Genomic DNA, 19,543 nt, shown 5'->3' with positions numbered 1-19,543 from the left:
TTTGGCTCGTTCGTTCGGACTTTTAAAAAGCACCTAACAATTCCGGCCAATTTATCTTCGCGAACTCACTCGGAAGGCTACGTAGCCGGCTCGTACGGGTCATTCGAAGGAAAGATAAAGTCTAAGGAGACTTTGTTCCGCGTCACTTCGCCTTTTAAAGCACCGGGCGAATTTTTGTTCCGTCGTGAAAAACGAGACGACTTTCTAGCTGGCTCTATGAGCGCTCATTTCCATTTTATTTGTACTCCTCGAGACTGTGACGTCGTGATTGATTCACGGACCGAGAACTTCGTGGTTCGTTTGTTCCACATTTAACGATATCAACGTTTAATTTTCCTCGGGGACCAGCCAGCGTGATTGTATCTGGATCTCCTCACGAAAAACGGAGTCCCGAAGGAGCTAATTTTCTTTATCTTTCAGTCGCTATGCAAGGTCCAAACATCCTTCTTGGTCTCCTCATCTGTGTTTGCGCGCTCTTTGTTTTCGCATTGTCGGATACAGGAAATTTCCATGCGAAAACTTTCCGGTGTCTTCATAGAGCACGAGAAAAAAATGGAATTTATCAGTTTTAAACTCAATCTCTACAAAACGCAAGTACGGTAGAAAATCAAAAGCAATTTTATTAACGCATTTTTAATCGATGTATAGTATACTCAGTCCCTCTGGAAAATTACAAGAGGACTTTACGAGATTTTTCACTACCAGCTTGCCACACGTCCGTTCACCGCGAAATTTTGAAAAATTTCGAGCGTTCAGACGAGATCTGGATATTCGAAACGCCATAATGCAAATTCCACCGTACACCCCATGTTCTGCGAGTTTCGCCTGAGCGTGACTCGGTTGAAGGGTTAATCCCAGGATTTCCTGGATTCTGGAATATAGGAACGTAAAATCGATGACGAAGTCATTAAACGGATCCATTCTGTGTAAGCTGTGCTTTGACAGAAGTGGATGGCAGGAGAAACTTTTAGGCTGCGATACGGTACTTAGACTGTTTACAAGCTGAAATACGGCTGGGAAAAAGGTAGTTCGTGCACGGTGTAGTCGGCAATTAGATAAGTGGCAGGAATAGAGCTGATGCGAACTGGATTAGGGAACTTTTCGGGGATTTCTGGCAGAGCTTTACGTACGTTTCAATTTAAAGTTGTAGATATAATTCGAATTGAAATTACAATTGATGGTTGCGAGTCGAAAATCGGACCAAAGCAAATGGTTATCGCTACCTCTAGTCAGGAAAATAGGGAAACGGAGATACAAGGCAAAAACGATATTAACGTTAACCCAATACTGGGATTTGTAAATTTATTCTGAGGTTGTAGCACACGCCAGCGTGCCATCGCTAAAGATTCCCCCGGTCTAGAAGAATTCGAGTTTGCATTATGCTGGTCACGTTCGCCTGGTTTTCTTTCGGATTTCTCCCTTCCGATCGCCTCCCTATATCCACGTTCCTCGTCGCTGAAAAAGAGGTTGTCAAACGCTGCTTGCTCCCTCCTTTCGCGAGAAAAATTTTAAGGCTGTTCGTTTATCGCACTATCTGAGAAAACAAGCGGTACACGATAATGAGGATTTAATGGATCAAGCTCTGTCACTTTATGGATATCTTTATTAACATTTTATTGCTCGTTAAAGCGCCTAATGTTACTTAATGAAACGAAAGTTGGATTTTGGTCCGCCATTTTGAATATTTGCATGCTGAGTTCAGATTTGAAATTAGAGAATCGCAAAACCCTAATAAACCAAATTTCATCCAAATCGAGTGACTTTTCGCATTTCGTGTCGCTATATCGGATCCGCCATTCTGAATTTCTAAATTCTAAGTTTAGATTTGAATTCAGCGACTCCAAAAACCCCTGTATACCAAATTTCATCCACATCGAATCACTTTCGCATTTTGTCCTGCCGTATTAGAGCCGCCATTTTGAATTTCTAAATTTTGAGTTCAGATTTGGATTCAGCGACCCCAAAAACCCTTAGATGCCAAGTTTCATCAAGATCGCTTGAAAGGAATGATAGATAAATTTGCATCTCTTCTAAAGACCTTAGAGGGGTTTTCCATTCAAGAAATACTACTATGTTTACTACTATTTCTTGGAATTTGAGGGGATGTTCCTTCCAGGAAATACTACCACAATGCTTACTACTGTTTCTTGGAACTGCTTCGGCCTTGCAAGGACGTTTCAGGCCCCTGGTCAACCAATCTATGTATATTACTATTAAAGTGCCTATTAAATGGGAAACTTTAAAGTGTTACAACTCGGTGTAGAATCGTCCGATTTGATTCTAACAAAATTCAAATTGAAGAGTGCAATTTCTACTATCTAATAGGTAGTTATTGCCATTGTTAGATACTCTTAAACAATTGTTTTTTACCATTTTTTACATATTAATAAAATTCTACATAATTACACCTCGGTTCTGTCCTAAAAAGAATTTGCATTCCCACTGGTTGTTTACCTTAAGGCCTGTGTTACTGTATGTACTGAATTGATAAACATTTAGTTTCATTTGTTTATACGATGATTAAATAATTGATTAAATAATGGATCGAATGCCCTGTTCTATCCAACATCCAAATCTGAGAAACTCCGGCTAAAAGTCGAATCTCGTGCAATAATTCGTTACAAACCGTTACCGATGCTCACGAGTTTTGCGACTTTGGATCTCCTAGATTTCTTAGTTTATCGACTATGATCGAAGTTCCGGCGTCCCGTGGATTAGCCCGTCAGAGTGTCTCCTAAGAAATTGTCTTCTCTCGTAATGGCCTCCGAGCAGTGATTTGGCGGTTATGTTCAACTTCGTTAAACAAGGAGGAAGTTGCTTGCGTTACTGTCTGCGAGTTAGGAAGTAACCGGTCGTGCATCCAACGACGACACAACCGAGCCGAACTAATGAGAAATTTTGAAGGGGCGTTACTCTCCTGATTAAACTTGGAAACGTACGGGCGACGACTGTTTCCTTTGAAAATTTTGGGACATTCGATAGTCACTGTTGCTCTGCTAGTCCGCATCTGGGAGTGTGTAATTTTATTAGGTCACTTTACGAGTCCCTATGTCTTTATATTTAAATTAATTTTCAAACTCTGTAACAAAATTTGCCACACTTCGTTACTTTCACCACAAACAAAGCGACGTCTGCGTTATAAATACACGACAATGTTAACAAAATTGGCACAGTGAGGACTTGCGAAACGTGCCAGTATTTAAAAACGTGTTGCACGTAATGGTGTGCCTTGTACACGCGAAAGGAAATTTGTTGACAGAATTATGCTCATCTCTAGACAGGAATGACGTACAACTGTCAGAGATACTGCTGTCGCGTAAATCGTGGGCGACGCGAGTTTAATTATGCATGTTTAGCGAATCGACGACAATATTAAGGGATTTTCGAGCAGCGACCTCTTCGTCGTGCAATTTAATACCGCGATTAAGATGTTCGTGATGACATTGCGCGGCAAGAATTTCGCGCCGAGTTTGCGCGGCGCGCAACGTGTAATTAATTGACACCGGCATATTTCTTGCATCGTGGAAATTTCATTCTGTACAGTTTCATTATTGCCGAGGGGTGTACCCACCGCGTAAGAAGAACTGGGTATTCGAATTTATCGAGAACCAATTAACTTTAATTGAATCGTTAATAAAGCAGACAAACCGTACGAAAAGGGATCGAATTTAGTTCTCGTCGATAACTATCGCCGGTTCCCGCGAACGACCTGATTTAATTTCAGCTCTCTCGATCGCCACCGAAAGTAATGATCGTGCTCGAATCATTTTTTTGAATACATTTGCGGAAAAGACGATTACGCTCGAGACATTAAAGCCTCATTTCTTTTCTTGAAAGTCCTCCGTTCGGGGGCCGAACTTTCGAACGATATTAATGGCCGAACTAATTGAATATTCACGGCGAATTTAACGCTTCATCGACCGAGGGGAACTGCAGTTTCGCGAAATTCGCGCGATTACATTAAGGTCGTGATAATATTTCTGGAACTGGCGCATGAATTCGACCCCCCGGACCCGCCATTCGTATTTCTGGAAATTTCGTTTCCGGGATACCACTCGCTGTTTCCATCCCGTATATGTATATTAAAATAATAATACATGTTACAATTTAATACAATAGTAATCTTTATAATATAATACTACTTCGCAAGCTACGATTTCCCATTAAATGTGCAAACGATAATCAAGATCTCGGGCGAAATTACCATGCGAAAATGTCGAGTACTGTTTAAAAACAGTGGTGGAACTGCAAACATTGAAGGCAAGAATACACGTGCACGCATAGTTTTCTTTTCTGAGATCTAAATTACCATGGAACCATTGTCGGCGCGCACAGTGGCGCATTTCCTTCTCATTTTCTTCTCTGCTTTCGTTCTGAATATTTTTTTTCTCTCTCTCCTAAGAAACACGCGAGCCACGGCACAATTTTACTCCTTTTAAAGCGTCAAAGCCAGACCGCGATTTGCTTATTCTCATTTTCGGTCTTCGCTTTTTCGCGCGGTTGCAGGAAACTGTCGCAGAGGAACGCTGTTAATGAATATACCATCATCGCGGTTCGCGTGTCTTCGCGCAAAGAAAACCTTCTGTCTGGAGCTTCTTTTTTTATGTAACAACTTTGTTCGCCATGTTGGGAAACAAAACAGAGCACAAGGATGAGAAACATTGCATTCTTATGGAATTAACTCATCGAGTAAATGGAGCTCAGCTTCTCTTAACTCTTCGTGAGCTTCCTCGTTTGGTTTTTTAATCAAGACTTACAGAACTGTTTACTGTTACGTATTATTTGCTTGTTATGACTACTAGTAAGTGAATTCAAATTTTTGTTGCTCCTGAAAGTGTCAGAAATAAATGTCTAAATAGTAATTTCTCGAATTTTGGTGTTCGAATAAATAATGTATCTTAAACACGGGATACCGCTACTAGCACGAAGTAAACTAAAATGTGGTACTGAAATTTGTCAGCACTGTTCGCGAAAAACCGCACAGTCACTCGAGAGGGTTCTCCCAGCGAAGAATCCTCAGCTTTAGAGGCACTGCAGTTTTCATTAGTGGAACTCTAAACGATCGAAAGTTTTCCTCGAGGTACGAGCTGGGGTAGTTTTTGCTTCGTGTCTTATTTGTGCCTCGTCCCTCCCCCCATCTCTGTTCCACGACGACGTGGAAGGGGATTAAAATGGAAATCGGGGCGGCGAAACGAAGTCGAAGTGCGCGGACGATGGCAATTTGAGGGACAAAAGGTTGCGTTGAAAGTTCGCCGAGGAAGTCTGAACGTCGATACCAAAGTCGTTAGGGCCGAAATTATATCACGGCCGATCGGGACGACGGCGTTTCGAGGAGCGGGCCATCTCCTTGCGCTTCCATTGAAGGGTACTCAAGTTTTCGCTTCTCGTTAACGGTAAGTCGCCGTGATACAGGACGTTCCGGTGAATTTTGGCGACGAACCGTTTTAGGAATTTAGCTTTGCATTATTGCGACACAATGTGCTACGCGAAGGTTTGAAAATATTGTTCAAAGTACGCCCTTTTAATTCACGTACGAAACATTTATACGAGTCGTTCCACGTCGCCAGAAAAAAAATCCCAAGCATTCTTTCTCGACCCAGCTGACGTTTCTTCCTTAAAAAAATAATAAAAAAACCCTTATAAATTTTGCAAGAAGCCGAATAAATTGTGCAGGTAAACGTGAATAAGTAGAAACCTGTCACGAGCACGGGCCGCGGCTGAATTCTTCGTTTTTAAAGCTGTATAGTCAGCGCCGTTTAAATTATTATTCTTCCCGGGAGCCGCTCGAGCACCATTTCCCCCCACGCCTCCACGGTTTTCAGGCTTTCGGCCATTTATGTACGTCGCCACGTTCGTCGAAAAACTTTTTGTCCCTTTCCCCTTAATTTACCTCCGTCCAGGTGCCACTGCCCGTCTCCCCACGTTTCTTAATTGATCTATGAATAAATTAGCCCCGAATCCGCGGGAGAACCGTCGCCGCGACGGCGTCGCCGTCGTCGGCTTAATCTTTATTTATGCATCGGGCAATGGGCTGCTCCGGGAAATTTCGTCTAATTTAAATTAATTAAAGCCTCGAGTTCTCCGACGACGGATTTCCTTCTTTCCTAGTCCTGAATCCGTGGGGTTTCGTGATTTTCCCAGGCGTTGTGTCGACGGGACGCTCGAGGGATGAACTGTATTCTCAACGAATTGAAGATTTGTTGCGGATCGAGAGAACTTGGAGTTTTTGCGGTGGAATTGTTTATTTTTTATGAATGCGATGGAGGTACAGAATCTCTTTCGCGAGTACTCTTCGTATTCATGGATTCAACCATTTTTCTATTATTCACACATTCTTTTATCGAAACGAAGTGTGGGTTTTAGTACTTCTTTATTCTGAAACTTTTTTCCATAGCGATGATAAGGAATACCAGAAGTTGAACGACACTGATACGACAAGTTTGATGTTTGCATATACCTATTTGCACTTCTCGGAGAACAGCAAAACAAATCGATTTTTGCAAAGCGCTACCCCAAATATTGTTTAACATCATTGCAAATTCGTTGCTGGGGTTTCGTTCCGTCCGAGTTTGATCCGACCAAATCGCACGTCCGTTATAACACGAAAGCTGCTTCGACCGATTCTATACGATGCAGCGGCTCTGGTCTACAGGTGTGTTTAATTTGCGAAACTCTGTTAGGCCGGGGATTTACTATTGGTAGCCACGTTCTCCGAATCCATTGTTCCGTCGGTCGTAAATTTTAGCGATGGTTGAAACACGCGTGAAGCAGAGGAGTCCATGATCCAACAGCCGCGGGGCTGATGTGTAAATAACGCCGAGCGTGTTACAGTCGGTCTGGATTTTCTGTGGCAGCCTGAGCTTCTGAATGGAATTTAGAGCAAGAAATATGTACGATGCCACGGGATAAGGCGACTGGAATCTTCGCTCTGTCATCCGTTTACTCGAGTTTGGACATTTTTGGAGATTAACAGTTTTGTTAGGGTAGTTTTACGAACAGTTTGTATTTTATCAATGATATGCATACGAAGTGGAGAATTTAAGACATGCTACTAGAATACCGCATTTGTTTTTCAAGATGAAAATGAACGAGGCGGTAGTTCGAATTTTCATGAGATGACGTTTTACTTTAATTCGTATTCGCTTATCAATTTCGCATTTGACGTCAACGAACGAAAAAAGATACGCTGTTATTTTTATTCCAGCTTTTATTAGTCCAACGTGAAACGCAATATGGTTGTATAATTCAGACTGCGATTCTTCTCGCGCAAATATCGGATCAAAAGCTGCCTATCTTTTATTCGTGACTCGAAATTTTTCATCGGGACGAGAATTTCATCGAAATCTCTGTTCCATCCACCTTCTGTTGCTGATGGCCAGACCTTTGTCCGGGGACTGCGGTTTTCCATGGAAAATTCGTCCTTCCTGTGGATAATACGATCAGGAATTAATTGATCGTCCAAACCCCTCGGTTACTGGGACCCGCATTGCATGTAATAAAGACTGGCTGATGAACACAGGCTCTGGCCGCCCGCCAAAACGTACCATGATTTCGATTCGAGTAATAATGCAATGTTATTTAAATCGTTCGAATGTCGAGGTAATATTTTGAATAACTCGATCGTACCGACAGCATTAATGTAACAGTGTTACATTTTTTACTTTACATAAACGTGCACTCGTCCAAGAGGACAAGAAAAAAATAACTGCAACTGCGCATGATGCTAGAGAGACGGCAAGGAAATATTTAATTTTCTTTTTCAGCATTAAGGACGCGGAATAGCGGGTCCGAGGTTAATGTTGTCTGTGTTAATTTGCGTCCTCGCATCAACGTCGGGTTGTCTCGTTTTATTTGATAATGTTCAACAGACTGTTTACACTCTGCCAAAAATTCTTTTAATTTTCCGTCGTTGGTTGAGAATTTTTTAATTACTTGCATAGAGCTGTATAAAAGAACGTTCCACGGTTTAATTTATTAAAATATTTAGTAGGGTAGCCTGAGAGGATCGAAACGTAAAATAAAAAACATTATATTCAAGAAAGCATCTATTGCTAATTAAATTCAATTTACTTCTGTAACCAAATAAAGGAAAACTTGTAGGTACTCTTGTTTAGTTAACAAGAAACAAGTTATCGTTACTTAATACCTATACAACTTGCTCGATATCGTCCATAAACGGGCTAGAAATATTCCCCGTTTCGTATCGTTCGCGATGCAAGTTTGTTGATCTCGGTATCGCAAAATAATCGAGGCGTGTATATGGATACTTTTAATTTTAGGAACGTAAAATATTTGCGGAGAGCTGAGAAGAAAATTCCCCGTTGATTACCTGAAAGATCCGCCGGAATAACCATTAGGATATTAATGCGGCTTTGCCCATCCATCGTTTTGTTCGGGGCACGAGCAGAGAAACGAACGTTTGCCAAGCCGCGTGTAAACTTTTTGCAATTTCGCTCGGGTGTCTGGAACGCATCAGACTGATTGCAATCCGTGCAGGCCAAGCCGTCGATAATAATATGATTTGTTATCTCGAGCTAGACAGAGAAAATTGCCAAATATGGCGCATTATACGAATTAATACTGCACCATGGGGAACCATTATTGCTCCTTAACGATGAATCGGAAATTAAAAACTGTTCAAAGAACACCTGGACTTTCTTAGGTTATAGTACCTTGCTCTTATTTTTGAAAGTAACGAAGATTTTGCATTGCTTTGAAGATCATTATATTTCAACCATCTATATTCAAATTCCATTATTATTTCTACTTTTCGAGATGATCAAACGACTTAAAACTGCTTATCGAATATATCATCCCATCCAACACCCCACCCAACACCGTAGAAGCTGAATAGATCTCCAAAGGCACCAGAAAACAGTCAAACCATCCTGATCGCCCACACGAGCAGTCCATTATCTCCAGTGCTCGAGCAACGTGGCTCCAACTTTCCCCGAAACTTGCTAAGCGGCTTGAGTGGCTTTGTTTTAAAGCTAGAAAAACAGACTCGGTAGACAGTGGTCGGATGCGTTGAACACCGTTTTTCTTCGGGGATAAAGCTGCAATTAGTCGGTGCAGCCGGTGCCAGCCAAGCGATAGAAGCTTTCCTACGGCCTGGGTAGCGGGGGGGATCGAGAAAGAGCGACGGGGAACAACGAAACACGGCACAGGGGCATAAAGTCCAGTGGCGATCCGACGCCTCGTAGTTGGAGTTTCTCCAATTTTGCTAATGCGGCTCGCGCCTCGTCGAGTGGGCAACCCAGCGGGTCGTAGCTTCGAGTTTCGAGAACTGCAGTTTGCCTCTCTCTCACCTTGGATCGCGCTAGCAGGCGAAGGTGGATTCGCGACGAAACGCGAAAACTCTTCGATATCCCTCTCTAAAGACCGCCCTCGCGACGCTCGCGCTCGAACGCCTCCTGGCACGATGCCTGTGGACGTGCACATTTTCGTGCGCGACCTTTTCGGGGGACCGTGCTATTAATGGACCGAAATCGCTCTACCGAAATGGGAAAATTATTTTTTTTTTTTTTTTTTTTGCTAACACGAATTTCGAAATTGTACTAATTCCGGTGTCGCGATTGATGACGATCTTCTCTACATATGATCAAGGGATGCCTCTTACAAATCAGAGGGGAGGCAAATCAATCCTTCGATTAGTTCACCATTTTAATAAATACCCTGAAAAATTATGGCACAAACATTTTCTATTAACACCTTGGTCGCCGCGTCATCCAGAAATGGCTGACAGGTTTTTCCATTAAGAATTAATTTCGAAGGTGAGACAATAATGAAAATAAATCTGGAAAGGATTCGTGAATTTGACGACGTTAAAAAATTAAATACTACGTCAGATGTTAAATTATCTAAACTTTAATAGTCTCGAGACAAGATTTTAACTTTATAGAAATTTTCACGAGTTTCAGCTCGACAGCCTACGTGTTAATTGAGTAATTGAGGCGATTCTAATTCCAAACGTTCCAACTCATAAACACAAATTAATTGTTCAAAAAATCGTTGCACATACCACTCGAAAATCTCTTGCTTTACCATCGGGAAAAAATTTATTTCTTCTTCGCACAATGACGTATTCCGTTGAATGATGGAAGACGAAGAAGCCCACGAGGATACGCTCTGCATGTTCGTTTCCTGTCGCGCGGCAATTGCAACGGACACCGAACAGCGTACCGTGAACCACCTTGTACGAACTCGAAGCGTCGAGGAACAGTGCCCCTTTCTGTGGAAATCGAAATCCAAGGTTGAAACGCGCAAACAGGCTCGTTACACTCGCTGATGGAATCGTTTCGCAATTCAGAGAAATAACAAATCCGTTGCGCAAAATTATCGACGAGCGTGTCGAGTCGAAACGGGAACAAGGAAAGATTATCCCCGCAGCTTTCCCGAATTTCGCGAACACGAAGGTGTTACCCTCCACAGCGCGTGCTAATCGCTAGATTGAGGTGGGTGATTTCATCCTCGGTTGCGCACGACTTTTAATGGTGCGCGATGAAATGCCACAATGTTGAGAACAGGGATTGGAGTCTTGAAAGGCACCCCTTTTTGAACAGAAACAGAATTCATGCGCTTGAAAATCCGGGGTAAGAAGCTTTTAATGTGTTTAATTAATTCAGTATTAACTTGGAAAATTTTCATTCGTTTGTTTTAAAGGTGACACAAAACTGAATCGAAAGTTTACCAAGTCTTTATTCGAGACAGTCTAATATTGTTCCCCTCCAATCACATATTTATCGACACCATCAGCTCAATAACTGCATCTATTCTGAACGGATTCTCTACAATTCAGTGCACACGAAGTACGAAATAAAATTGGGATAATAAAGTTTAGATGAGACACTTCCATTCGAAATGGAAGCAAAAGAGCGTTAAAACGCATAGAACGTGCATGGTTTTATGTATTTTGCAGCCTGTGCCGTTAGTGCAGGGTAGATATTGCGCGGTGTTGTTATCATATACGATTCGTGGCGTCGAAGACGATTATTCGAGGAACGCGATTCATGGTCCATAACCACTTGAACCACTTGATCTCGAGGCTCTCGTCGGGTGTCAAGTGCAGGGGCGATACTCTATTGCTTCATGGAGATGCGTGGCACAAATCTACGCTGAGCAGATGTTTAATGTTGATGCAACAATTGTTGTGTCACCCCGGCACGTGACCAGCGACGGCGTACGTTCCATTTACACGCCGCAATCGCGAACGCTCGTTCCTAGCGTTCATTCAACGACTTTCCGCTGTAATTTCTGACAAACGTTGAAAAACGACAAACACAGTAAAAACGGTATATCTAGCTGAACGAAATTCTTGTTCCTTGGAAGTGTGTTCGATTTTTTATAGACTACTGTTAAAACAGCGCTGCATAAACATTTATATCGAGAAGACTGGGGAGCATTTCACGTATGGGATGTGACGCGTGAAGAATGCGCGTGGAAATTTCGCAAGTCGTAGAGCAGTGTTTGCAAGACAAGAATGTTGATCCAACGGGATGTACGCACGCCCATGCTGTTGATGTATTTCCATGTTCTTCCGTGGAACTTGCAGCGCGTCGCTTCCTTTCAATCACCCGCGAATTTCATAAAAGTTCTTTCCTTAAATTCGAGCATCTAGTACTTCCAATATCCTATTACTTTTAATATGGAAAATTCTTCGATTTGATATTTTCCATGGGTTCTGCCCTCGGTAAAAAAACAAGTTGGAGTGATTAATGGGAGCCCATAATTTAGGTGAATACATAGAAAAGTTCTGACAAAGTAAACTTTCTTTACTACTTTCGTCTGCTAAGTTCGCGTTTCACGATGCCTGTGCCTTCACAGTACGCTATACTCGCGCAATTTTGAATAAACAAATAAAGTACGGAACGCCACTTCGGCAAGGGGCCTCAAATTACCCAAGATTAAAAAATTCCTCGTGGCTCAAGAAGCTTTCAAGTGCGGAATTGGTTCCGGCAATGAACATTTTAATTAAAATACAAGAGCAACCCTTGAAATTCAAAGAGGCGAGGGATAAAAGTGCGGCATGCGTTTCCCTTTCCCTTTCGACAAGAACGTAACATTTTTTTACTGGTCCTTCGACACGTAGACAAACCTCGCCAAGTACGTAATCGAATAAAATTCTTGCCACCTCTGAGCTACCTAGGTGAGTCTTTTCGTTTTAATTCCCTAAGACAAAAGGTGGCTTGAAGTGTATGCGCAGAGCTCGAGTTACTTCTCGCGTTAATTCCGCTTAACGCGACTCGGTTTCTCGCCTTTTGCACGCACCTTACACGCGCACTTACGTTACCTGCGTTACTTTAGGATGTAATATATACGCTCGGCTTGCCCAACCTGGCTAGAAGGAAGTATTAAGTTTAAAAGCAAATTTCTCGTCGCTCTGAATTTATTATGACGCGCGAAATTAATATTCCACCCTAGTATCCGGAGCCTTCCACGTTCGCGTTCTTCGTATTGCAATAATCAGATCTACTGTGTAAGATTAATTCATTTTTCTGAGCACGTGGTTCTCCGATCTAAAATAAATGTTACTCCCAAAGAGATTAAGTTTCGGTAAGAGGGAGAACGAGAGAGAACCGTCGAGACAATTGAAACGCAATAAAATGTATTTTATTCGTTTTGACAAGTGTAAGCCTAGGGTGCTTCGGGAAGTCCAATAAAAATTGCTAGGAGGAAGGGCTGATGATTTATGGGAACGTTCTGCTCCGAAGTTCGAGAAAATGATTATGTTATTAAGATATTAAAAGATCCTTCGGCTTGGAAGCGGAGCAGAGCTTAAACGGGTCGGCAGACTTTAGCGCGTCATCTCAGCCTTAATAACGCGCCTGCCAGTCTGCAACCCCTTTTTAGGAGAATCTGCTATTTATGGCGACGAGGGCGAGGACCAAGCATTCCTGTCGGATACACCCGGTAATTTCATTCGTCGTTAAACCGGTGGCTGCGTTGAATCGCCCCGTGGAGTTCACGCCGTCGTGGCGAACGAAAGCTGCCTATAAACTTTCAAAACCAAGGAGTTGGGTGATCTTTAACACAGACCCTTCGTCCTAGGGAAAATGTCGTCATTTACCTAGACGGTTGCTCACTCGTGGACCGTTCACTTAATCTTGATCTTTCTCAATTTTTAAAAGCAAATAACGAAACTTTTGCACTCCTATGTCGAATACTCGAAATTCATTCGTGTCCAAGTCAATAAGGAAGGAAATTGACACATGAAAATAACAAAATATATAAAAAATGGGAATATAGCAGGTATTTAAGTGAATTTGTTTCTTCCTGTATTTATTTAAATTGTCTTATTTTTCAGTTAAAGTAAATGTCAAATAAAACACTTGAAAGCGTTCGGAGCTGCTGGTAACGAAATTGAAATATAATTCGGATTGCAAAGTGTTAAGATCATGTAATGAATGCACGCTGCACTTCGAGCTGCTTTTAACCTTTAGACGGTGCGAAAAAAAACGTTAAACTCCTCTTTTTCTTATTAGAATAACTTTCATTATGTTAAGCTATACAAGTAGAAGTTATCTGCTTAAAAATTCATGCTACACAAAGTGAAATATACAATAGTAAAGTACAAGTTGATGCGACAAACAAATTTACAGTAAGTTTAGCAGTAGTACTACAACGATTCGATCGTCGCGAGAATTAATCTAAATTGAATCGCCGAGGGGCAGTAATTACTTTCAAGGTCGTCGCGGCCCGAAATCACGACTATTTGCCACGAAACGCGGCTATCTTTACCCGCGGTTGGGAGCCGCGTTCCGACAAAGGCCAACGAATATAGCCGACGGTTCCTGAGTCGTGATGTTAATTCGAAACACGAACGGCACGGACTTGGCCCGTCGGAGTTTCACGAGCCAAGATTCCGGGACCACCGTGTTGGTCTTTCACGCCACATCCACGTAACACACATGGAAATCCACCCCGGGAACTTCCGTGAGTTCTGCTAACGGAATTACTGCCGGTACTCGTGTGCCCGAATTAATCTCGAACTTATGGAAATGGGAAATCTTAGGCGATAAACGCGATACATGAGCATCAAACTATCCAATCGCATTCTTCTTTACTGGAGGCACTTGCAACTTCTCGTATGAGGCACCTAGATAGAGGGTGGTAGAATGCGAAATTCGAGTGTGATACTTCGGATTAGTTGTTTATTGTTTTAGGAACATTGCAACATGATCGAATCAGAGGCAGAGGATTTGTTTATTTATTCAGTGGCGATGACTGCTTATTATATGCAGAAGGTGCTTCACATTTGCAATTTGCAGTGACGAGCGAAAACAGGTGCTTTGAATTTTTCATTTATTGTTCATTGTATTTTTACAAAGATTAATTCTTAGCTCTATAAGCTGATATTCTAAAGAAAGCTCTTTCTAAAAAATAATGTCCCATAATCCAAATGTTTCCAGTCGACAAGAACGAATTTCTGTTTTATTTTAGGAAAATTTCTCTCGAACGATCGATAACTCTTGACTCTATAAGCTGATATTCTAAAGAATGCCACTTCTAAAAATATTCTCCTATAGTCCAAATGTTTCCACTCGGGAAGAATCAATTTTGTTTTTCTTCTAAGAAAATTTCTCTCGAACGATCGACGCGACCATAAATCCCAATGTCTGCGTACGCGAGCCGAGTGACTGACCACGGCCTGCTTATTTCAGTACTCGTATCTTCGCCGTGCAGTACGCGTGCCGTTGGTATATTTTCACAGTCGGTTGGAAATAGTCGGCCACTGGTCTAATATTATAATAGCGATGACTGCCGTGAGCGAGCGAGCGAGCACAGCCGAGAGCCGCGGTCGAAACGGCCGCCAGTTTCGAGCGTGTGACGCCACGGGAACGAGAACGCAACCGGATAACGTTACTTCTTGCTTGTCGTGACAGAACTGTCGCAGTTTCACCGATTCCAGCCTTCGAGGAAGGCTGGCTGTTCCGTGTCCACTTAGCACGGAAGTTGTATTCCCGCTCGTTCGGACGCGAGGACGGTGTGGAAACCGGAAGACTTTAACGTTGATGATTATCGACTAAAATTGAAATTAAACGTGTAATCGGTATCGTTGAGTCGTTTGCTGTGTAAATTTCTTATGAGGACAAATTGAATTCAATATGATAATTTTCCTAAATGGAGTGTATTCGTATATTTATTGATTTAATGCTTTAAGACGAATTGATATTATAGTAAGGGGTTTAATTTGTGGGGCATACCTAGTATCTGCTCCAGATATCTTTCGCATTGGACTGTAATAAACGAAAGTGTGGTGTCAGTGGCCGTGACAGAAAAGAAATTTCGGAATTTTCGGTCTGAAAGGTACCTCGACCTTTATCGCTTTTCGCGCGGGTTAGCGTCATAAATTTCTGCGAACGTCAGTGACGTATTAATCTCCGTTCTGAACGCGAATTTTCCGCAGTGTTACGCAACGCTCCGATACTGATTATGCACTTGATAATAGGTTCCAGGCGCCCCGTCATAAATTATCTACGTGATTTGTGTGTTACTTTCCCGCGACAAGAAAAGCTGCCCGTTGTAAATTTTCCCATGTAAAGTGCAACGAACGCTGGCTTCAGGGTTCAACCTTCGCGCTGAATAGGGTACGATGCTCCCTCGAAACATGTTCGCCAGTTCCCAATTAAGGATAATCATTTCTAAAATTCGCTATCGTTTCGATTAAGTTGTAAAACAATTAAAACCTTAAATTCTTTCACCTTGATCATGTACAATACAATTTTCCTTGCGTTTTCGTGATAGTTTACACGGATGTGATTTTTATCGGTGGAAATGAGCCCAAGCAGGACATAACTCGTGCGCCAAACGCGTAGAATTAAAAATAGTCAAAATGAGGCCGTGTTTGAACTCGCTTCAACTGAGAGTAAAAATCCTTAACTCGTTGGTAATATTTTCACAAAAACGTAAGGAATTTTCCAAATGTGACCAAGCAAACAAAGAATTTGTAATAAATTCTTTTGCAACTGTCGTTCAGCAGATAACACCTCCTAGCACGTGCTCTATCGTTCCAAGCAATTCGCATACTTGGCTACCGACGATATAACCGTTTCGAAGTCCACCAGCTGAACATCTTTCGAGTGCAGTGCGTCGATTTATTAGAGAAGAAAATTGTTCCGCGCGGAGGATGCGTTAACTCGATAAAAATAATGACACTCGAACGTTTCTAAATGCGATCTCGATACTCGATGGACGGTGTGCAAGTGAACTCAGTGAATGTGAACGAAGGTTTTGAATTATACGACTCTCCCGCGGATCTGTTCGGCCAGAGGCGCCGTTAGCGTCGTTATCGGCGTTTTAAAATGTTGTTAACGGCTCGGGGCCAGCACGCACGATGACAGCCACCATGGTAAACGGACCGCATAAAATGGTAAATCGTCATTTCACGTTATGCCGCTTGAATCGCTGGTGGATCCGCGTGTACCGCTAACATGTACGACTTCCGACCGTGAGAGACGCGGATGCGTTCGTGCTTTGCGGTCTTCAGGTGTAATTCATTTCAAAGCTATATAGAAATATTGCTCGTGTGGGACTTGAAATGATAAGAAGACGTAGTATAAATTAATAGATAGACAGGCCATTATTCTTTTATGTTTCAATTCATGTGTGAACATCCTTGAGAACTATTTATTTAATAATCAGACTCGTTACATATCGAGAAATCATTAAATCGATGGAAGGTTGTACACGGTGGAAGCTTTATCGTTGTCGTAACTTCTTCGGCGTTAAAAACCTCGATAACGAGCGAACAACTCCTTGGCTATCTTTCACCGCTTTCCAATGACTATTTGTCAACTGTAGGCGGTTTCTATTCTTTTCTTCCTTGGTATCTGGCTCCTACCTGGCGAGCGAACGATCCCGTGAACCGGTTCTTCTCCGGGGCGGAAACGTAGCCGGATTAATGAACGATTCCATTCACCGTGACAGAGTCGCTAATCGTCGATTAACCGAGCGACAGTTCTCTCCCATAATTGCATCGTAATGTCAACGTCGCGCCTGCATCGGTGGCCGTTACCAACGTAACATGGACCTCCAGCGAGGACCCTTACAGCGTTCCATCTGTCGGGGTAGGGTCCATAGAATGGTAATTCGGGACGATTAATTCGCGATTCCGCAGGCAATATGCGCTCATGCGACCGCGTGCGTCAAATCTGTCGTGGCGGTCGTGATTGCGAGTGCTGGGGGTGGTCGCGATATCAGCTACGCGAAATGCGTTTTGGATCTGAATGGTAGCGGTTGTTGGGGGGATATGGTTAGCACGTGATAGCAGTGCATCGATCTGGACCAGTGGGAAGTGACATAGAGGCAGGCCTGACCTGAGAGGAAACGTCTTTGACATAGATGAAGATTAGATTTTGGTGGGATTTTGAAAAATTCTTCCCGGATGAACTTCTGGAGGACACTCGAATCTAGAAAGCTTGGAATATGACTCGATATCAGTTTTTATCTCAGGAGCTCTTTTGTCGAGTTTCACACGATATTCTTTCGTGTCCAAATCAATAGGGAAAGAAATTGTTTCAAGAGATATCACTTGAAAATTATACGATATAACAAAAGTGAGAATAAAATTGGTATTTAAGTGTATTTAGTTCAAGTAACTAGAACATTTAAAAACGTTGGGATCTACTGGTAACGAATTGAAATATAATTCGGACTGCAAGGGATTAAAGGCTCGGATCTCTTCAGAGTACTCTGACGAGGTAGTCTGATTTTGCTACTATCGTAACTATTTTAAGGGTGCCTTGAAAAGTTAAAATAGACTTCATAACTTCCGAGCATCTCCTCGATTCCCCTCGACATCCCTAAACAAATGACTCGATAATTCAGTTCTTCGCTTGAATCATCAGAATTCAATGTTTTGACATTGGTGGTCTGCAGGAAACTGTGTTTCATCCGTACACGTGGCTCTTCGTCCCTGACATTCAAGACTCCTCGTTTTAAGATTCCACGTGCCCAAATAAAACAAAGCCCGAACTTGGACTCCAACTGGAACTAGGGTGTAGGATGAGGTCAGATTCTATAGATAATAGGGCTCCAGCTGCTGCACCCAGAAAATCAATTTCATCGAATTATCAGGAGCAGCACGTGTAGGGTTTCCGAAATCTTTTGTAAGAAAATTGTCGAAAGGATGAAAAGGAACTCTGGTTCTATTGTTATAGGAAAAATCCTGCTCTGCTGTCTGTGAAAGGATTCACGTTCGAGTACAACGGATTATAACGTCGTTAAACGACGTAGCCGTCCTGGTAATAACTGCCATAACCGACCACCATCGATCGAGGTTCTTCCGCGACCTAATCTACTCCTCTGCGGGTCTCAAAATCAATTAACCAGTTAACTCCTTCGTTATGCGGGATGCTCGGTCCCTCGTGTAATTAGGAACTGACCCGTACAGAATTACTGCTGTAGTCCGAGCTTTCCGTTTCACCAGGATTCGCCATTCTTCGTTTCGATTTTCGAGTCGCCTTGATTTTGCTGGTACTCTCTTCTTTCGATATATTTTCCTGTGATATCCGAACCAAATTATTTGGAAAGTGATGTAATGTTATTCTTCTAGAAAATGGAGCTTCTGAATATTTAAGAATCATGCTGATGATCTGTTAATTCTGTTGAATAGCGATCCATCTGTGAAGTTTATTTTGAGAACCGTCTTTACTTGAGCAAATCCTACAGCAGCAGTTCGCTGACAATCTAACGCTTGCAAAATCCTTGAGCAAGTAGATCTTGGGTTTCTGTTTACCCCTACTAGTGTTTGGGTAGGAATTACCCTCCCTAAATTTAAGAAATCAATAGAGAAGAAGCTTTTGAGTGTCCCTTTTGCGCAAGGGTCTAAAGCTGAGAAGCTTCGTTAGTTCCTCCCTTTATCAGACTATTATATTTCGATATGGACACAGGGTTGAATGGAAAAATTATGGTTGTTTCAGGTAAACGGTGACGATGATTGGGAGTACGAGGAAATCGTCCTGGAGAGGGGCGGCGCTGGGCTTGGGTTCAGCATCGCTGGGGGCACGGACAATCCTCACTTTGGCAACGACACCGCCATTTACATCACGAAACTCATCCCAGGCGGTGCTGCGTCCGCGGATGGCCGTCTGCGTGTCAACGACACGATACTCCAGGTGAACGATGTGTCCGTTGTCGACGTTCCGCATGCAGCAGCCGTCGACGCCCTCAAACGAGCGGGCAACACCGTTAAACTAGTAAGTCTCTTTTTTCTTTTACTAATATCGACTTCACTTTAATTAATTAGATGGTTCAGCTATTGCTAAACACGTTCGACACAAAGTATTTTGTTCGATTATTCTTCGAGTCGCTTGGTTTACGAGTTAAATTTTTTTACAATATTTATCACGTATATTCTACGCACTGTATGCTTAATCAAAATCCATTCAATTCACCCTTAATCGTATTGGAAACATTAGGATCTTAGTTCCTGATGGATTTCGCGATTTCGAAGAGTATCGGAAGGAAATTGAATTGCGATTAGTCGTGTTAAACATTATTGAACTTTACAGGCGTGGAAATCGGTAATCGACGTTGTAAAAGC

The 19,543-nt window shown here is 42.4% G+C and overlaps 1 protein-coding gene across 17 annotated transcripts in view; it reads left to right on the top strand.

Annotated features, from left to right (window-relative positions):
- LOC128872909 (disks large homolog 4) overlaps positions 1 to 19,543 on the top strand; it is a 393,187-nt gene that overhangs the window by 283,292 nt on the left and 90,352 nt on the right. For all 17 annotated transcript variants that reach the window (XM_054116078.1, XM_054116077.1, XM_054116084.1 and 14 more), the window contains one exon: positions 18,921 to 19,196. In XM_054116078.1, coding sequence (XP_053972053.1) covers positions 18,921 to 19,196 — 276 coding nt within the window. The remainder of the gene's footprint in view (positions 1 to 18,920; positions 19,197 to 19,543) is intronic.

This window comes from Hylaeus volcanicus, chromosome 2 (genome assembly GCF_026283585.1).
Source record: "Hylaeus volcanicus isolate JK05 chromosome 2, UHH_iyHylVolc1.0_haploid, whole genome shotgun sequence".
Taxonomy (NCBI): domain Eukaryota; kingdom Metazoa; phylum Arthropoda; class Insecta; order Hymenoptera; family Colletidae; genus Hylaeus; species Hylaeus volcanicus.
The sequence above is the reverse complement of the archived record's forward strand: the minus strand, read 5'-3'. Positions and strand labels throughout refer to the sequence as shown.